The following is a 20,500-nucleotide window of genomic DNA, read 5'->3' on the forward strand; positions in this document are numbered from 1 at the left end:
ACATATACTAGTATGTTGCGGAAAATTCTAAATTGCGCTGAATTTCCCTTATCTGCATTTGAGTGATAGGATAGGATACAACCTCTTCACTTTCAGCCCTTTATCGTAGCAGAAGGGCGAAGCAATGACATCGTCTTCACTCACTTCAGTTCCTCTCTCATCTTCTTCCCTCAACATTCCGCATTCTTCCTCCGCATTCTTTCGCTGCCCCAAACCTGTGTTTCCCGAAACAAGGTCCCTCTTTTACCCAAAGAGAAACGACTCTGGGTTTTCCATCAGAGTCCAAACCCTTGACTTCTCCGATTCATTCTTCGAAGGGGGTTTCGGTTCCGAAGACGACCCCAATTCTCCCGGAACCGGTTTCACGGCCGTCGAGGAAAAGGAGGAACCTCAATGTCCACCGGGTCTCAGACAGTACGAAACTATGATGGTTCTGAGGCCCGACATGTCCGAGGATGAGCGACTAGCACTCACCCAGAAGTACGAGGAGGTCAATTTTTATCACCCTTTACTTTTTTCATACACTAGCTATGTCCACAATTTGTTTTTGTTCTGTTGGTACCGCGATTCTGTTTCTGTTTATAATTGAGTATGATTGTGCTGAATTTTATGTCTTCTCATCGGGGGCACAGACCGCAACATTTTCTATGTATCTGCTGATCAATTTTCAGAGAATCAGTCCTTGAATTCGTTCATTTTAAATGTTTTTTTATGGATATGTTTGTGGACTGACGACTGTTGTTGTTTCTGGCGCTTTATATGTATGGGGAGGCTCTGAAGTGTGGCTTAATCTGAATAATAGTAATTAAATTAGAATGTACTCTAAGGTAATGGACTGTTATTTAATCACTTGTTGATTTTTATAATAACTACTTTATAAGTCAGATAATTTTGATGATTTTTAGTTGGTTGATAGGATAAAATGAAAACTAAACTAATAAACTAATATTCATTGATGCGGTTGAAGCTTGACAAGTATGTGGGTTATATGTATGTGTGTTATTTGGGTTATATTATAGGTGACAGTCTCATTGCAATTGGAGTAATAATAGTTAAGGTTGGGCTTAAACTGCTACATAGGCTGAAGTGCTGATGAATTTAGGGTGTTATTATTGAGTTGAGTGAACTAGGTTTTTTACACTATTCCTATGTTTTTCTTTCTTGCAGCTTCTTGTTGCTGGAGGTGGCATGTATGTAGAGGTTTTTAATAGAGGGGTTATTCCACTAGCATATAGCATTAGGAAGAAAAACAAAGCAGGGGAGACCAACACCTATTTGGATGGCATCTACCTCCTGTTTACCTACTTCACCAAGCCTGAATCCGTAACCCCTCTCGAGGAGACACTGTTAGCGGATGATAATGTTATCCGATCAATGAGTTTCAAAATTAGAAAGAGGAGATATTAGTTTGTTTTCAGGTCTTGAGTAGCTTCTTGAAGGAGATGCGTATAAAAAGTAATGTTGTATTTATTATCATTTATTTTTCCCCGTTTTCATTTGGATTCGAGTATTTCTGCTACATGTTTGATTTTTATTAAAAGAGAGTTGTAGGTGCTATCACTTAATCTTCAGAGTTACCATGCTCTGTGCAGTTGCTAACATTACATATTTTTCATACCACTTGCAGCAATTAAGTTGTAAATTTTTCGTATCACTAGTCCACTTATTTATATCGAACTGTGAATTTTTTTTTATGGTTTAATATATCAGCAGGTTTTTAGAAATTTTAATTAAATTTGTAAATTTAAAAAAGAAAAACTTGTAATCGAGTCCCTAGAGTTATTGCAGAGACTTAAAATCATAAATAAAAAATATATCAGTATAGGATGGTTTTATTAACTTCAAACTCAATTACAAAATTTACAAAAAACATGAATTCAATAATATATATATATATTTTTTAATTTAAGGACTTCTTAATTTTTAAGTTATTGAGTTTATCCTCTGTTCTAGAGTTGGACGCTAGTTCCTCCTGATACGGATGTGTATCAAACTATTATTTAACATAATATATTTTTAGATCTAGGAGTTTATTTAATTGAATATCTTTTAAAAAATAAAATAAAACAGAAGAAAGTGTTACCAAAATATGTAATATTTGTTTTACCAAAACATGTATAATATTTAACAAAATACGAATATGTTCATCAAACCAAAAAATAAAATAAAATTGATGGATAATTTTATTTCATTTAGATTAAAAGTTAACATTATTATATATAAGTTACATACTTTAAACATTTTAGGGTATTATTTTTATGTACTATCAATATAAAACCATTTACAATTTTATTGTTTCAATTAATTAAAAAAACATCGTTGATATAGTTTTTAATATAATTATTGTAAGACTTAGTAAAATTACTACATGATTGTTTATAATGGCAAAGTGAATATATTTTATACTATTAATAAATATACTATTTAGTCTTTTTTTATTAGTTAAAATATATTTTATTCCATATATATTAAAAGTGATATATTAAAAAAAAACATCATTAAAAGTAAATTAGTGAATTGAGATGTAAAAATAATATTAAAAGATATGAAAAATTAAAAATCATTGTTCATAGTATATTAAAATTTAAAAATAAATTGAAGAAGTAAATTATATGTTATTACATTATTTATATACATCACTTAATTAAATATGTGCCTAAAAATATTTTAATTATCTTAATTTAAAGTATTTTTTATTAACTTAATTATATTAATTAATATTTTTTTATTTTATTGGTAATATCAACAATTAGAATTAATAATAAGGACTGAAAAATGTTAGTAACCTAAGAATAGCAACAAAAAAATGTAATTTAAATGAGACAAAAACAATATTTGCATAAATTTGAGACATATTTAAGCTAATTAAAAATATTGAAAGAGTTAATCATTAGTTCATTACAAAAAAAAAAAAATTGAACAAATTTAAATTATAGATTATTGTGGTAAAGAAATTAAATAGACAATTAAGTCTAATTTTTACTTGGAACTACTCTAGTAAAAAGTGGAGAGGGGGGATTTCAAGTAATTTTGTACAGTATATCAAAAGATAAATTTAATAATATCAAAGAAAATGCGAGATTTCACAATAAAATAAAATAAAATAAAATAAACTTGAGCTTTTATTTTTAAAAAATATGTAAGTCGACAAACAAATATCACAGTTGAACGTGTGACTCTACTGTATCAGTGTTTGTAATGAAAAATGGAAGAATAGTGAAGACTGTGCAGTTTGGTTCCCCACGCCATCAAGTTTTATTAATTAGGTACTATCATTATGCATTATCACGCGCATGTTGAACTAAACGCCAACAAACGTGTAATCTCTATTCCGCAATTATGCTGTTAACTAGGAAAACAAGTACATGTGATGTGAGAAGAATTTCTGTCAAATGGATCATGATTTTTTTGCACGTTACTCATTTGAAATATCATGGAGAGTGAAGTGAGAAATTCTTGTGAATCATCCGCCAACCAGACATTATTTTCTTTTAAACTGATGATATGAATTTCCACTCCAGATTTTATCTGTTCCGTACAAATATCTAAGCTGCTACTTCCGGGGTTTACATGCATGAGCAACATAAGTGGCTGCACTTTGTTTTGATAATTTATATATATCATTCCTTACTTGCACCCACTGAAACAAGAGAGAATCTGGTATAGTGTTCAGATTGAGATCTGATCCTAAAGCCACTCATAGAAAAAGAGTTTAATTTCTAAGTAATCACCGTTCCACCAACAACAGTGCACATAGTGTCATAGTCATAGGTCTCCCTCCATCCCTTAGGATCAAAATGTATTATATATACTTTTACTTAGGATGAGGTAGGTCTCTAAGCCAAAACCAAGCTCCAAATTGGGTTCTCCAATATGGTACGTTAAAAGCAATTTACTAGAGTAAAATAAATAAAAAAAATGTAATGAATTTTTTTATAATTTAAAATTAATTTATGCATAAACTATTTTGAAAAAAAAAATCTTATTAACTTCTTCAAAATTCTTTTTTTAACTTATGAAAATTGAAAAAAAAATATATTTCATTTTTCGTTCTTATATTTTTCTCTTAAAAATATTTTTAAAGAAATTTATCTAAACATTTCTTAAATAGACTTATTTAATTTTAAAATTTTATCATTCTATGTACTACATATATCGGTTAATATTAAAAATAAATAAACATTTCTAAAATTTATAACTATAGATAAAGAAGATATAAGATTTTGGCATAAACAATTTCTTTTTTGTCCTATTTTATCCTTCTAACTTCAATTCCATTCACATCTTCCAGTATATAAACTAGTCTATTTAACCTTTGTTATTTTTTCTTTTTAAAAAATATAGAAAGCCACAAAATGTTTTTTTTCTTCTTAATAATGAATAATTCATTCGCTATAATTATTTTTATCATATAAAATCTTTTCGTACTACATAATATCAAGTTGTTGAAATTTTTTTTTTCCTTTGAATACATCTTAGGAAGAAGACCATTCTCATTCTCATACTCTATTTGCACCAAATTTTATTGAATAAGATTCACTAATTTTTTTAGAGACGACGCTCACTTATCAATTATCTTTATCACCAAAGGAGACCCTTGTTACCAGAATTGGGACAACTTTCGTACGTATTAGATAGTCACAAAGAAAACGTACCCTTCATATTCTCCTCACCCTATTCATTAGTTACATGAGTTTAATATCCTGTAATTTTAAAACTTATTACTTACACAAGTTATTTATTTGTTTTCTATTCTAAAAGATTTTTAATTATTTTTATGGGTTAAGTATGTTTTTAGTCTCTCAAATTTGAGATATATATTTTTTAAATTTTAAAAATTGTATTTTTAGTCCCTATAATTTTCTTTAAAAAATGATTTTTTGATATCTCAAATTCAAAATTTGTGTTTAATTATTATCAAACTATTAAGATAATGTTATTTTAACCAATTAATTTGTCACTATTAGATATTATATTAGTAACTAAAATAGTATTTTTTAAAAGATTATAAAGAAAAAATTAATTTGAAAACCCAAATAATGTTTATTTTTTTATGTTTTGAGAAATAAAAACACAAATTTTAATTGAGAGAATAAGAAAATACATACCCTATATTTGAAAGACTAAAAATATAATTATTTTTTTAATAAAAACACATTAAAAAAGTTTTTTTTAAATAACAAGAGCAAAAAAAAAAAACAAAAAGGAGAAAGAACGAGGAAGAGAAATACAAAGCAATCAAACTTAAAGAAATGCAATTCCATGGCATGAGAATTGCTTTTCTTAGAGTTTCATTGCTGTATATTTCTCTTCCTTTTTTCTTTTTTTTTTTTCCTATTTCCCCTCTGGTTAAAAAAAAGCTACATTTAAGTAATGGGCTAGATTGATTGAACTGGCAGGGGCATGTTTCTTAAGCCTAATTTTTTAGTTTCATACTTCAAAAAAAAAAAAAATCCTCATAAAGATCGATACAAGCCACAAAAAGAGTTAAGTGAATTAATTTGATGATCCCGTGACCGTGAGGAAAAACAATCTGCATAGTGCCTGAGTATTCATTTTACAACATTCATATAATTAAGATTTTTGATTTTCCTCTTTGAAGCAAGCAGGGCGGTCTAATGAAATACTAATAATATTCAAACCAACATATTCTAATTCTTGAAACTTTTGATTGCCTTCTCACTCGGGTAAATTAACGTGCAATTTAGCACTAGCATGGTGATAGTGACACAGAAAGAATGCTGTTATTAGCAGTTTACTTGGCGTTGGGGTCCATATCTTAGTAGTGGAGGATCGATCATGGGCCTGTTCCACCATTCGTAAACACAGAATATGTACCAGTGCCATTATCTCCTTCATTAAATTCACACATAATAATTATATATTGCTACTTTATCAATCAATATAAGTAGACAATTTTAAATGTTTTGGTACATATCTTCCTTTCCCTATTCACCAATTCAAAGACATTTATTTGTTTTCGATGTCTCTCTGCCCCAAAAATAGAAAGCCAAAAATATCCGATTCTCTTAGAATAGCAAACCACCATTCCATCAATATATCATCACATGTAGTGCATGCTCAACTAATGCTATTGCTGGTCCCTTCTCAACATTTTCAACTCTCTTTTTATTCTTATTCAACAATTCTCTATTAATATATGTTCCATACATTTGTATCTGCATTGAATATATGGCAGTGGAAGAAGGACTTTGAATGTTAGGAAAGAACTGATCGAGTGATGATGGCAAGGTGGTAAAAAAGGGTTTGTGACCACAATTTTAGCTGCATCGTCAATGTTTTTAGAGTGTTCATAACCATAATTGTGGCCGCATCAACTTTATTTGTCTGAAGTTTTTTGCAATATCAAGAAACGCGACAAAACTACTACCATAAGTTAAAACCCTAGCTATGGGTGTTCCACAAACTCCAATTCCCTCTCCACATCTCTATCCACAAGAACTTCAGCTTAAGCTTTACCAAGCCTTCATATTCTCAATTCCCATACTCTTTTCCATCATTTTGGTTCTTTTGTTTTACTTGTTCTACCTCAAAAGGAGGGCTTCCTCTCTCTCATCACCACCTCTCCACGTACTTCCTAGAACTACTAATCCACAAACTACTGATCTTTATCCTTCACAAGTAAGATTTTGATTTTCTTCATCTGTAATTTGAAGTCATAAATATTGCACAACACACTAGAGGGATTGAGATGCTATGGATGGCTTCTTTGTTCTTTGCACTGCACCAACATGCATCCATTATTTATCAAAATTTGAACAAAAACTAATATTAGCCTCTATGTTGTTATTGTTAATATCACAGCCTTGCCGTTTGGATCTGACAGTGCAATTTCTGGACAAACTTCCAAGAATTTTGTTTGATGAGGATTTAAGAACAAGAGATTCAGTGTGAGCCTTTTTCTTTTTTTATTCTTTTTTCTTTTGTATGCCTATATATGATTGGTCTTTTTGTTTGTATTATCTTTGAAATTGGTTGCGTAGTGGATGGTTTCTTTTTCATCTCTCTTTTTGAACTTTGCTTAATATGTGCTTTAATCTCGTCTGTTACACAACGTATCTACTGTATGTGCCTGGGACCATAAATTGTTAATTTGCTGTACTGTAATCTCACCTCTGCCAAATTATAGTCAAATGATTGTTGTTCTTCAAAAGCTGAATTTTTTTAGAAGAATATTCGATTCCCAAAGTCTTTAGAACCTTTCATGACATCCATTATTTTCATAAAAAGCGATATGGAAAAAGGAAGTAAAAGGTGTAATGAATATATGAAGAATTGCCCTTTTTTATGCATAACTTGCACACTTGAAGCTGACTCACCAGGAATATAGAGTCATAAAACAAAAGAAAAAATATATATAATTCCTGCACGTGTAATCCAACTGGATGATAAAAAATATTAAAAAAAAAAATCAAAGATAGATATACATAGGTTTCTTTTCTTGGGAATTTCTAGTGGGCAAGTGCTGGATTGCACTTTTGAAGTTGGCTCTTGGATTAATTTCTTATGCTGGTCCCTGAATTATTATTATTATTATTATTTTTCCATACATCCAAACTTGTCTTTTAATATTGATTTGGTTTTGTAATGTTGAACATCAATATTTCAAAACTTGGGATGATTGTGCTAATATCCTAGTAACTTTAAATTCATGAAGATGTTGTGTTTGCCTGGGAGAATTTGAGCTAAAGGAAGAGCTGCTACAGATCCCTTATTGCAAGCATGTGTTTCACATAAACTGCATAAGTAACTGGCTGCAATCAAACTCCACGTGTCCACTTTGTAGATATTCCATCATTCCCACTACAAAGTTCCTTAATCTAACACCACCTATTGTATCAGAACCACCACAGCAAGGTGGTGTTTCAGGCTCTCCATCGCACATCATCATGCCATTGCCTCATCAACAAGAAGATGAAGTTGGTGCTTCCACAAATACCACCATTTTTCAAGGGAGTGGTGTCTTAATTAGATCATGATAATACCTTTTGAAGTGAAACATCTGTAAGCTATTCAATCGACCCTCATGAATCTAGAGTTCTGAATATCCAATTGAACAGCAAAAGTTACATCATTTTTTTTTTCGGTTTTAAGATATCGCGTGAATTATGTATTTAAAAAAACAATAATTTATGAAATAAAATGTGGCCTTTCTTTGTCTACACTGGAATATATTCGGTGAGTTTGTGGGATGAAAAACACAATCTTTTTACATTTGGAAAGGAATTTTTGTACCCCACAAATGGATGGAGCCTGGATGATCGTACATAAGCCAATCATGATAATGTGCATTATTAGGAAGAAAGTGGTGACAGTATCTCAATTTCAGTGAATTTACTTGGAATATTGGCAGAAGTGGGGGGAGGAAAATAAGTTAGGAAAATACTAGCGTGCAACAAATAAAAAGCATCAAATGATTGCTTCAAAGAAAAACAAGCCTTTGTTTAGACACTATTGAAACCTGGAAAAAGATGTGTGTTTGCAGTAATTACGGGAAAAAAGTTTATTAACAGATAATTATGCCTATAATTTATTATTTTTACAATTGATTATATAAAATAAATTTTATGATTAGATATTTTAGGTAATAAGTTATTTTAAAATAATGTATTGTGTCTGGGTTGTTTAAAAAATTACTTTTTATAATAAAATTATAAAAAAAGTAAATATGAAATATTTTACAATAATTGTTTTGATATTTCAATAACTAGTTGATGGGAATAAAATAGGAAAATAAAAGAAAACTACAAAAAAAAAGTGAATGTTTTTTAATCCTAAGTTTCAAATTTTATGTTGTCAAAAAAGAAAAGTTACAAAAAAAAAATATATTAAAAAAACGTTTCCTTTATATATATATATATATATATATATATATATATAAACATTAAAGAATATATGTTTTTTTAATAACAATATCAATCAAGACTCTTTTTTTTTTAGGGGAAATATCAATCAAGACTAAACAGTATTTTTCACAATTTTTTATATAATCACAGAAAATAATATATACTGAATACACTAATTAATAAAAGATATTATTGGATTCAACATGTTTGGAGTGAATCCAAAGGAGGATAAATTTAAAGGGAAACTTGATCATATATAATTGGGTTGAAATCCACCCTGACATATGGGTTCGGCTCGTCCAACACGCTAATTCTCAAAGGTGTGCGACTCTCATGCATTATGATTTCTATACTATTTTAATTTAGGTTTTGGAGTAGATATTTTTCTATAAATATTTTTAGGATAAAAAATGAGAAACAAAATTATATTGAATTTTTTTCGTAAGTTAAAATGAAATTGTTTACTTTAACTTTGGTGAAGTTATAAAAATCACTTTTATAAAAATAAGTGCATAAATTAATTTTAGAGTTAATCACTTATACACTGTCAGAGTAAAAAATTTTTATACTGGCAACCAATCATATCTTTTAACAGTGTCTTGTCAGTTGCTCATTTAATGGAATAAAAATAAAATAAAATAATTTAAAAGATATGATTGATTGTCAGTGTAAAAAACTTTACACCGACAATGTGTGGATGATTAACTCTTATTTTAACTATGAAAAAAAATAAGTGTATATATATATATATATATATATTATAAGTGGTTATATGTTTGAATTCATTATCTCTCTTTTATCAAATTTTGTCTTTTACTTGCTATATTTTTTTTTATTTTGGGATTATTTTATGGTATTTGTTTGAGGGGATATTTTACAAGAGTTATTTTTATAAGATTATTACACAAGCATACTTTACAATGATGAGATATTATCCGCTTAAGTCTTAAGTTCTCACGATTTTAGTTTTAGTCATTAGCCAAAAAGCTTTTCTATCATTGGAATATGAGTATATTTTATAAATTGTTATTTTTTTCTCTTATTTTATCAATGTGAAACTTGTTCGTATTCCAACATATCTCATAATTTATTTAATTTCATAACAATACTAATAATAATTTTATTATTTGTAAAATAAACTATCTTCAGAATTCATAATAAGAATGTCTTTAATTTGCAGGTACTACCGTACTGGCCTAGCTCACATTTTTCTGCTCCAGAGTCAAGGCTGCTGAAAAGGAACATTAGAACAACACACAAGTGAGCGTAGTCCAGCTTGATCACAACCATTACAATAATAATAGTATTTTCTAAGAAAACTTGTTCAATTTCTCCAACTAATTAAAATAGAAAGGGAAATTTCTCTGATTTCAACTTGTTTGCATGGGGGTAGGGGTACGTTTATTACCCACCACAAGCCTAAACAAACTATATATACGCAATCTCCAAAGATTAGTCACCAACGATAAACATTAGACCAAGTAACACTACATGATTACTTGTTTCTGGATTCACAAAGACCGAACTATATATATATGTTATAGGTTTTGGAGGCAACTACCCCGCCAAACTTTTTATTTTCTTTTAATATTACGTTACTTGTATTAATTGTTTCCACACAAAAAAGAAAACTACATTTACTAATTTAATGCTATAGACTCGTGTAAAAGAACTCCAAATTCAAAATGTGGAAGTCATATCTCTAACGTAGTTCAATCTCAATCCCTTGCTGTGTGTGGGGATGCCTAAGGATGGAAAGATAACCATCAAGCATATATATTCAGATAAGGATGGAAAGCATTTTTCTTCACTCAACTTGAATAATATCCAGAGTCTTTACCAATTTATTCTAAAAGTATAGGATGATTGTTAAAGTTGATAAATTTTTCAAGAAGTTTTTCTATGGATCTACTTGCTCCAAATTATAAATATTATAGATGCTTGGGAAACAGCTATATACTTCAGGAAAAAAATTATGTTTTTTTTTTTAAAAAAAATTTATCAATAAATTATATTCATGAAAGCAATTACTATTATGTCTTAAAATAAACTTAATTAACCACAAACTAATTTACAAGATTCAAATAAAAGAAATTTTATTATGAGTTTAATAATTATGTACAGTCAACCAATTACAAATTATGATATGTATGATTTTTAAGCAATTTTTTTTTTGTAAAAATCAATAAATTTAATATACATAGCGATTTTTAATTAAATTGTACTGTAGAAATTATTTACGTGCGTAGACTATTTTTTCTTTAGTTATTCGATCTTACATAAAATGAACTATTATTTATGGGAAAAAATTGTGTACAAAATGAAATTTTCTAAAAAAATTTTTTGACATGGGAATGAAAATCAGTACTAAGAGATTTAAACGATTCATGCACACCGTCAAATTAGTTAAAGAGCGTACGGTTCAGGACCACCTTTTAATTATGAAAAATAATTTACGTAATATAATTCTTTTAAATTTTTTATATATTATAAAAACTAATTTCTATAAAGTAAAAAACTTAAATTATAAAAAACTAAATTTTGTAATGTAAAAATTTACATATTGAAAGCCGGTTTCCATATTCAAAAACATATTTCTGTCAAAGCTCGTGTATCAAACACTTTCGGCTTTCTAGACCATTACCAAGACAAGAGCTATTATTTTTCTTTATTTTTTTTTTAATATGGTCTACCCAAAATTTTTAAATTGATAATTAATAATTAATTTGCATTTGTAGATGTAATTTTCACTAATTAAACATTATTTTAATAATGCAAGAATCTGTCATGAAATACTAACTTGAAATACATTCTTGCCGTTAAGTTAGAAATAAATTATTGTGCTGTAAAGCAACTTCAATAAATGAGAATCTGTTATCTGTTGCATGTACATTTATTGCTCAACAAGGTTTTGGTCTCGGTCAACAAAATAGTAAAGTAGCCTCCTATGCAGATCTGAAGTGAGCCATTGAACCATATTACCACATATGGGAGCTTTAGACATGCACATGATCAATGGTTTGACGGGAAGAAGAAGGATTTTAAACTTGTTTCGACAAACAACCCAAAATTAGTGTATTGAGAACGCATAGGTATGATAGAAAGCGATAAAAAAGAAAGAAATATAGATATGATAATAAGTGATATAATGTGATAATGAAGAAAAAGATATAAGAGATATGATGTCAAATATGATATTGAAATAATGACTGTTAAAGTTGGTCTTGGTGGTGCACCTTTTGTGTGAAATCTAAATTTAAAAAAAAAAAAAAAAAAAAAAAAACAGCAACAAATGAATACGCGAAAAACAAAACTACCTCTTTAACACACTAACCAAACTGAATTCCTATTCTTAGTATCTGTTCAACACAATTGCTGAAAATAAAATTTTATTCACTTCAGGGCTCATTACATCAAACCGCACGATCTGGGTAGTAAGTCATATACCCCCTGTTATGATTTCAATTCATATGAAACAACTATTTTCCGTCCATAACTCATGATTGTGTCCAAAAATCATTGATTCTTAAAATGTGAAAAGGAAAAAAGATAGAAAAATAAACTCTCCACTTGACTCTCAATTCTCTCTACTTATGGCCTGAATGGGGCAAAGACAACTACTGAATTGTGTCCACCGAACCCAAATGAGTTGGATATACCTGCAGGAAGTACACTAAATATTAGAACATTGAATTTTACGTCAGTACCACTATTCAATTGAAAAGATCATTCGTACATACCAACATTAACTTCATGTTGCTTCTTAACGTTAGGGACAGTGTCAATTGTAACACTAGCCTCCAAGTTCTGCAAAAAAGTGAGAAAATTAGACGCTTTGACTTAACATTAAGATCTCGTGGGAATGAACAAAAGGTTAATGTAACATGTTTTGGTTAATAGCATGAATTTCTGGTTCAGGACAGTACATCTTGGTTAATGCTTGGATGCAACCACCCAGTGTTTATGGCTTTAATAGTTGCTATGGCTTCCAAACCACCAGCAGCCCCAAGACCATGACCAATCATTGACTGAAACCACCAAGAAAATATAATGATAAGCTTCAAAGTTAACAAAACAATGCTTAAGATTCTGAATTTTTTTAAAGGAAAACAAAAAGAATTTATTACCTTAGTTGCATTCATTTTCAATTCTGTTGTGTCCTTAAAAACCTTTTTGATTGCATTAACCTCAGCCAGGTCACCAGCCAGTGTTGATGTGGCATGAGCATTCACATAGTTCACCTATACAGTTTAGAAATTAGCCAATTAGAATTCATCAATTTTACATAAGCAATTATATATATCAAGTCACTTTTTGATAAAAAAGACATGATTTACATAATATCTCAAAGCTTACTGCCAAAGATTAATATGCATTTATAGAACGTGACTTCGGTTGATTAAATATTATTTTAGAACTAACAAAAATTCATCTTGAAAATGTCAGATCAACTCCTATATCTCAAGACAGGTCTTACAACTAGTAAATCAAAATGTTTAGTTATATCAAGGCACTTTTGATAATACTCTATTTGTTACCTCTTCAGGGGAAACGCCTGCATCTTCTAAACTCTTGCTTATGCAAGATGAAACTCCAAGTCCATCAGATCTTGGATCAGTCATGTGATGAGCATCACATGTTATGGCACCCCCCAAATATTCTGCTACTATTCTGGCTCCCCTTTTGGTTGCACTCTCCAAGGTCTCCATTACCTTTTTCAGTGATAGAAAATCAAGTTTTCATTAGGTGAACAAAAGTCATTTAAAACAAAATTTTGGTTTAAGGTTCTACCAGCACACCAGAGCCTTCACCCATTACAAAACCATCACGATCTTTGTCCCATGGTCTTGAAGCCTTCTTGGGGTCTTCATTTCTCTGAGACAAAGCCCTGCAAGCAATGAAACCTCCAACACCAGTAGGCATGATTGCAGCCTCAGTCCCACCAACAACCATGATATCTGCTTCACCTCTTCTAATGTGATTAGCAGCTGCATAAAAGCAGTAATTTGCTGTTGCGCAAGCTGTAGAAATGGAATAATTTGGTCCCATTAGGCCAGTGTCTATAGCCAACAAAGCAGAACCCATGTTGGTGATGGAGTAGGGAATGAAAAATGGAGTAATTTTCTTATATCCCTTCTGTATAAGAGCTTCCACACCATTGCTGAAAGCCGTTAAACCTCCCATTCCTGATCCCACCAGAACTCCTATTCTTGTTTTGTCCATCTGCCAGAAAACAATGAATTTTTAGCTTCGTAATTGGTATCAATCCTCCTCATTAAATCAGTGTCCTAATGAAAACTAATGATTACAACAAATTATGAAAACAAATCACTACTGATATGATTAGCGATCGTCAGTACCATAGATACTATTATTGTTGTTTCCTAATAGAAATTGGAGTTTTAACTCAGTAACACATATGTTAACGCGTATTATGGAAATAAAACTCCAACTCTGATTGAATAATACTTGTAGTAATGCATGGAAGTATTACTCATAAATTAAGATACAATCAAAATTTCCCTTGTTAGTTAGATAACTACATATTGCAACATCGAAAAGTTCTATGACTTACAGTGTTGAGGACTTGTTCTCCAAGGTTGGCATCATCGAGTGCCCTCTTGCCAGCAACAATGCAATACCTCCAGCAATCATCAAGGCGACGGTCATTCTTGCCATCAATGTAGCCTTCTGAAGAGAAATTACGTATCTGACCTCCAAAACGGACAGAGAAGCTTGAGGCATCAAACCTATCTATTAGGCTTATCCCACTCTCTCCCTCGAGAAGCTTGTTGTAAAATGTATCAATGTCACTGCCAAAGACTGACACAAGACCCATTCCTGTTATTACTACCCGCTTTTTTGGATCCTTTTCTCTCTTTGGTGCTGCAACAGTTGGGGAAGCCATGGCCTTGATTGTTCTGCATCTGGCAGCTGCAAGTGCAAAGTTTAAGCTTCAATCAATAATACAATATAAGATAAAAACACATTCTAGCATGGTATAGATCAAGGGTATTATTAATTATTGTTCGAGTTTGGTAAGACCACTCTCGTGAATATTTAACACAATTGCATTCTTAGGATTTCAACTCAAGGCCATTACTTAAATTAGATTAAACTTATATCAATTGATCTATGCGTTCGGTGTTACATTCTAGTTTACATCCTAATATTGAATGCTTTAGCTATTTAATAGTTTAAAGAGAACAATTCACTATAAAGAGTAAAGTAATAATTTTTAATATGAAAATCAATGTTTAATATTTGTACATCATAATAAAACGTGGACTTATTGAAATATTAACACTTGATTTTCTTCTCAGTAATTATGATTACATACTTTAACCTTAGTATCTTTAAAGAAATCAAATTTTGAATACTGGTATGACAACCAGTTGAAGTACTACTTCCTATAGAGCTTGAACATATGCCCACGACATGGACAAGTTGCTAGGCTCATCTAAGTGATCATTCCTATGGGTAGGATGAGATTGGTAATAGGAGGTTGAATAGTTCAAATTCAAAACAGAAAAAATAAACTAGGCCAAAACTCTTCTGATTCATGATCTGCATTTAAGAATCTAATTTATTGGCAGCGCCTAACATACAGCAGCATCATATAAAAAGAGGAAATGAAACAGATTTCATTCATAATTAAGCAAAAGTACGGGGATCAAAAGGAAAGAGTAATGAGTCTTACATGAAGCTGAAATGTGGTGGCTTGGCATACTTGTTGGTGAAGGAATTTGCATCTTCTGCTGCAATCTAAGCCCCTCATAATGAACCACAGAGTTCCCATTGCTTTCTGAAACTTTGTTTCTGAGCAATGCACCCAAAGGACATGTACCAGCAATGCCTGCCATCTCTCTCCTTCTCCCTCTCTGTCTCTCTCTCTCTTGATGTTGATTTAAAGTAAAGGAGGGAACTTTGGATTGTCAGGGGAAGAAAGAGTTAATGCAAAAGAAAAATAAATTAAAATGAAAAAAAACAAACATTGTCTAACGTTTGGTTTGGGAAGTCCGCCATTGTTTTATTGTCCTTAATGATGTGTGTGTGTATGTAACCGATGGCTTTGGCGAAAAAAACAGAGTTTGTGTTCTAAATTTTGCTATGGTTTCACTTTCTTTTAATCGCTTAACTACCGAAACAACCCCATTGAAGATCCATTAAAGAAAGTCGTCGTTGGTGGCACTTTTGTTGGTGGATCATGATTATTGTCCTAGCTACTCATGCGGCTTCGGTTTAGGTGAACCCTCAGAATTGAGAACTTCTTGGAGTAAACACTACAATGCCAATACTTGCTACATATATTTGTCTTCTCAATACATAAATGCAACCAAGCTTTGCAAAATATTTTATTCTGCTTAAATATTTATCATTACATTAAAAAATTATTAAATTAAAAGATAAATTTGAAATTAAAATCTTATAATTCTGTCATCAAAATTTTAAATCAAATAAAAATATTATGTTGTCCTTGACATAATATGCTACTTGGTTAAAATGAAAATACGTCTTGTTATTTAATTGGAGAAATTAATAATAAAATATTTAAAAAAAAATAATGCGAACTTTTCCCTAGATTAAATAGCCACCAAATTACGTATTTTTACACCATAATCATAGGATTTTAAATGTGATATCATTGCCATGTTGGACCAAAGAAACGACGATATGTGGTGACTTAATGCTGAATGAAAAGTATATTTCCCAAACCTTTATAAAGTATACACCTTAAAAATTAAAAGACAGAAAGTGAATTTAGAAGTGTAAACAAGTGAAATCTATCCGAACAGTATATCTATGTTTGGGTTGTAAAATGAAGACATTATTTAACTATCTCATTTATTTAAATAACTAAAATAAGTTAAACTTACTTTTGGATTTAGTTTAGTTAAAAACTATCAAGTATGGGCTGTCTTAATTACTTCATTTTTTTTCTTAATATTTTTATTTATCAGGTTTCATTTTGAATAATTTTATTTATTAATTTAGTATATGATAGATTCATTCATTAGGAAATGAAGTGTAACAAAATTAAAATATAATTTTATATTCTTTTTTATAGAATAATTTTATATTCTTAAAAATGGAAATTTTACCGATGAAATGGTAGAAAGTAAAAAAAAAACTACATATCAAAACATCTCAAACAAAGAATTTGATGACCAAAGCATCTCAAAGACAGCATCTCAAAGACGGTTAAAACCTTCATCGAAATGCTTGTTATCAATCTAAATAGATGATATTATAAGTAAAAGTTTTAGAATAAATGTCATAATGTTCATGATAGAAAAGTTCACCGAAAAGGGCTACAAAACAAAATATATTACTCCCATAATAGTTTTCAAAAGTTCTTTCTTCGTATGCAGATCAAAAGTAATGCATATTAAGTAACCAAAAAAAAGTAATGCATATTAACACTAAATGCATGACCCAATATTAAGTTATTAACTTAACATTTCTGAAAAGGAACAACTTTAATAAAAAAAAAAAGGAACAACTTTCATTTTTAATGACCAAACGAATGTCTTCCATACAAGATAAAATGCATCTTTAGTTTCACAAAATATCTTAACTTTGACTTTAATTTTATAAAAAAAATAATATAATTTTAGTCTATATACTTTTAATATTTTTAACATGAACACATGTTTAATCTTTGGTAAATGACTAAAATTATATCACCTTTTGTGATTATAAAATTTTTTTATTCACATAAATTATAATGATGGTGATAGGATTGGAACCTAAAAACTTAAGTATATTATTTTAACCCTTTGTTATTGAACTAATTTTAATAGTTCTTGTAATTGTAAGGATATATAAAGATATATTAATTTTTTTATAAACACTAAAAATGAATTTTGAAATATATTGAGAATTCAAAAATATACTTTACCGTACAATATAATACCTAATATTCTTGTGTAGTCTTTGAACATTTCCTTCATTTAATAGTTATTATCATTTACCATACCTCATAAATTTTGATATAGCATTAAATTTATCATTCTAAAAATTCCGGAATGTGAAGTCGAAAATAACTTGAACAATAATACTTGGATTGCAATTCTGGATATAGTTATAACGTACGAAAGAAAGTTCTTTAAAAGTGAAGTCATTCTTTTGTTTTTCATTTCACTTTCATATTGATTTGAGTAAATATTGTTGTGTATTTTCGAATATATTTTAATAAAAGTATGTCAATAAAAAAATTGTTATTATTACTTATTATTGTATTTTTTTATATGTTTTAATTTCTCAAATGATGGTTTTAATAATAAAAATTAGTAAAACTGAATTTTCTACATTTATCATATATAATTTCAAATATCTTTATTGTATTAAATTAAAATTATTTAAGTTAAAAACAAAATAAAAGATGTGGGATGAATTGGGGGACTATTTAATGATTTTTTATGAACTACACCATCAAAGAATGAAGTTAGTGGACTTATATATATCAAGAACTTATATTTGATTTTTATTATCGCCAAAATAATATTTTCAATTGATAAAAAAAAAGTTATCAAGCTATATAAAGTAAATATATATTATAATGTAAGAAATTATATTATCATTCAATCATAACTTATTATAATTACTTCAAAATTTATATATAAAAGGATTTTTAATCAATTAAAGTGACAAATCTTTCCATTGAGAATATATTAAAATTAAATTTATAATAATAACTTATGATATTTATATAGGTTACCCATAATTTTTTTATTTTTTAACTATAGTACTAGAGATGAGCTTCGGTCTAGATCGAATTGATTTAAGCGGTATTTAAATATAAACTGGCCATATTAATCGGTTTAGGTTGTTTTAAGTTTTTTTTTTTTTTTTTTTTTTAAAAGAAACAGAAGAAAACTTGGGATTGAGTCATCAGGAATACATGAAAAAAAAATAAGAATCATAATAAAATTTAATTTTTTTTATAAATAATCTCAAAAGTCAAAATTATAAAAGTATACATCATAAAGTTATAGAATTATAAAGTTATACATAATATAAAGTTACAACTTTACGCGGGTAAATTTTAAGAACTACTCTAATTTGATATTTTTAAAAATAAAACTACACTTCTTTCTTTAAAAAAAAAAAGTAATTTATATACCTATATTTTAATTTAATCCATGAACGTAAAAAACAATATTAAATTATTCTTATATATATATATATATATATAAACACTTCTTTTTACCCACAAATGTTAATAGTTAGTTGTTATATTAGTGAAAAAAATCTAATCTATATTCTCCTTATTACTCTAATCCTATGCCTCTTCCTCCAAATCACTCACATATATATTAAGTTTTAATTTAGTGTCTATACGTGTAACATAATTTTATAGCTTATAATATTTTTTTTATACATTATTATAATATATTTTATTTTTATCTTTAAAATATTATTAATTTTTTTATCCTTGTTACATAAGGTGAGATTTGATTTTTTTTTAATCTATTTTTTACGCAAGGTATGATTTTATTATTTTTATTATTTTATTATGTAATTATTAATAGTATTAATAGATAATAAGTTTATTTTATTTATTTAATGCTTTTTATATTTACAAATTACATTATTTATTTTATTCTTTAAACTATTCATAATATTTATTTTAGTATTATACTTCAAGATATTGATAATATATGGTGGAATATAGATTTATTATATTTTATTATTTATAATATAATTAAAATAACTTATCTGTAAATAAAAAATTATAAGAGATTAAAATTAATTATAACTTATAAATACTTTAAATATACTTTTATTAAAAAGTAAAATTAAAATTTATATAAAATACCATATAAATTTATCCATTTTATTTTTGTGCAATTTTATCTATTTAAACATATAATTTTGTCAAATACTTATAACTTAATAAACTAAATTAATAAATTTCGGCCGCCAACTTTTAACTATAAGCTAATTTTTTTAATTTTTAGATATCATTTTAACTATTGTGTTTAAATTAAGCATGATCCTGTACCCGTATCCTGTCCTTCATGGGTGTATGGGTGTTCAAAATCAAGAGTAAATAATTTAAAAAAAATTGTGAATAAGTCCCAAGTGTTTTGTTTTCCTTCATTATATATAGTGACCACAAACACGAAGACAAAGATGTTGGTATCAACAACGTTGTTTATGAAGGTAATGCATCAGTCAAATGAAACCATTGTTTTGTTTTGAACTCTCCAACACTGGTGCGGGGGTCTAGGGCAGGAAAAGAGCCTGGACATCCATCCAACTCTCCAACAAACACTGCATTTATTTAAATCGCAACACCCTCTACTCAGCACTCTAGTTCATGAAATGAACCAACCTATCATATCAGATTATATAGATACGTAATAGAAGCTTTTTTCCTTCTTTAGCATCATCAATTATTAATCATTTGATGGAATAAATATATTTTGTCAATTATACTCTTAATTAATAGATATTTTTTCCCATCAAATGTTTACTTATATTTTTTTTTTTTTACAAAAATGAGATGATAAAATTAAAAGAAATGATGTATTAAATAAGATCTTTTTTACTTTAAATACAAATTTATTAAATATTTCTTAATCTGTGTGCATTAAATGCTTTGATTGGTTGTCTAGAAATAGGCA

General features: G+C 28.7%; 3 protein-coding genes across 3 annotated transcripts; 2 read left to right on the forward strand and 1 right to left on the reverse strand.

Moving 5' to 3' along the window:
• The first annotated feature begins 20 nt into the window (after positions 1-20).
• LOC109818474 (Translation elongation factor EF1B/ribosomal protein S6 family protein) lies at positions 21-1,651 on the forward strand. Its single transcript, XM_020383953.3, has 2 exons — positions 21-490; positions 1,168-1,651. The coding sequence occupies exons 1-2, from the start codon at positions 125-127 to the stop codon at positions 1,405-1,407; spliced, it is 606 nt and encodes a 201-aa protein (XP_020239542.1). The 5' UTR covers positions 21-124; the 3' UTR covers positions 1,408-1,651.
• Positions 1,652-5,935: 4,284 nt separating this feature from the next.
• LOC109818482 (RING/U-box superfamily protein) lies at positions 5,936-8,183 on the forward strand. The gene is made up of 3 exons (XM_020383962.3): positions 5,936-6,642; positions 6,826-6,911; positions 7,679-8,183. The coding sequence occupies exons 1-3, from the start codon at positions 6,412-6,414 to the stop codon at positions 7,998-8,000; spliced, it is 639 nt and encodes a 212-aa protein (XP_020239551.1). The 5' UTR covers positions 5,936-6,411; the 3' UTR covers positions 8,001-8,183.
• A 4,056-nt stretch (positions 8,184-12,239) lies between these two features.
• On the reverse strand, positions 12,240-16,110 carry LOC109818473 (3-oxoacyl-[acyl-carrier-protein] synthase I, chloroplastic). The gene is made up of 8 exons (XM_083069081.1): positions 15,568-16,110; positions 14,443-14,801; positions 13,659-14,090; positions 13,406-13,579; positions 12,995-13,108; positions 12,794-12,895; positions 12,608-12,674; positions 12,240-12,526 (listed from the first exon to the last, which is right to left on the reverse strand). Exons 1-8 carry the CDS (start codon positions 15,728-15,730, stop codon positions 12,459-12,461), a joined length of 1,479 nt encoding a protein of 492 aa, XP_082925207.1. The 5' UTR covers positions 15,731-16,110; the 3' UTR covers positions 12,240-12,458.
• Positions 16,111-20,500: the final 4,390 nt, after the last annotated feature.

The sequence above is a fragment of the Cajanus cajan genome, chromosome 2 (genome assembly GCF_000230855.2).
Source record: "Cajanus cajan strain Asha chromosome 2, NIPB_CcT2T_4, whole genome shotgun sequence".
Taxonomy (NCBI): Eukaryota; Viridiplantae; Streptophyta; class Magnoliopsida; order Fabales; family Fabaceae; genus Cajanus; species Cajanus cajan.

Excerpts from the sequence above, each read along its gene's own strand:
- LOC109818474 (XM_020383953.3), top strand. The coding sequence starts at position 125 with ATGACATCGTCTTCACTCACTTCAGTTCCTCTCTCATCTTCTTCCCTC. Across the intron at positions 491-1,167 it reads TCACCCAGAAGTACGAGGAG|CTTCTTGTTGCTGGAGGTGG; the intron begins GTCAATTTTTAT and ends TCTTTCTTGCAG.
- LOC109818482 (XM_020383962.3), top strand. The coding sequence starts at position 6,412 with ATGGGTGTTCCACAAACTCCAATTCCCTCTCCACATCTCTATCCACAA. Across the intron at positions 6,643-6,825 it reads CTGATCTTTATCCTTCACAA|CCTTGCCGTTTGGATCTGAC; the intron begins GTAAGATTTTGA and ends TTAATATCACAG. Across the intron at positions 6,912-7,678 it reads TTAAGAACAAGAGATTCAGT|ATGTTGTGTTTGCCTGGGAG; the intron begins GTGAGCCTTTTT and ends AAATTCATGAAG.
- LOC109818473 (XM_083069081.1), bottom strand. The coding sequence starts at position 15,730 with ATGGCAGGCATTGCTGGTACATGTCCTTTGGGTGCATTGCTCAGAAAC. Across the intron at positions 13,580-13,658 it reads GTGAAGGCTCTGGTGTGCTG|GTAATGGAGACCTTGGAGAG; the intron begins GTAGAACCTTAA and ends TCACTGAAAAAG. Across the intron at positions 12,675-12,793 it reads ATCCAAGCATTAACCAAGAT|AACTTGGAGGCTAGTGTTAC; the intron begins GTACTGTCCTGA and ends ACTTTTTTGCAG.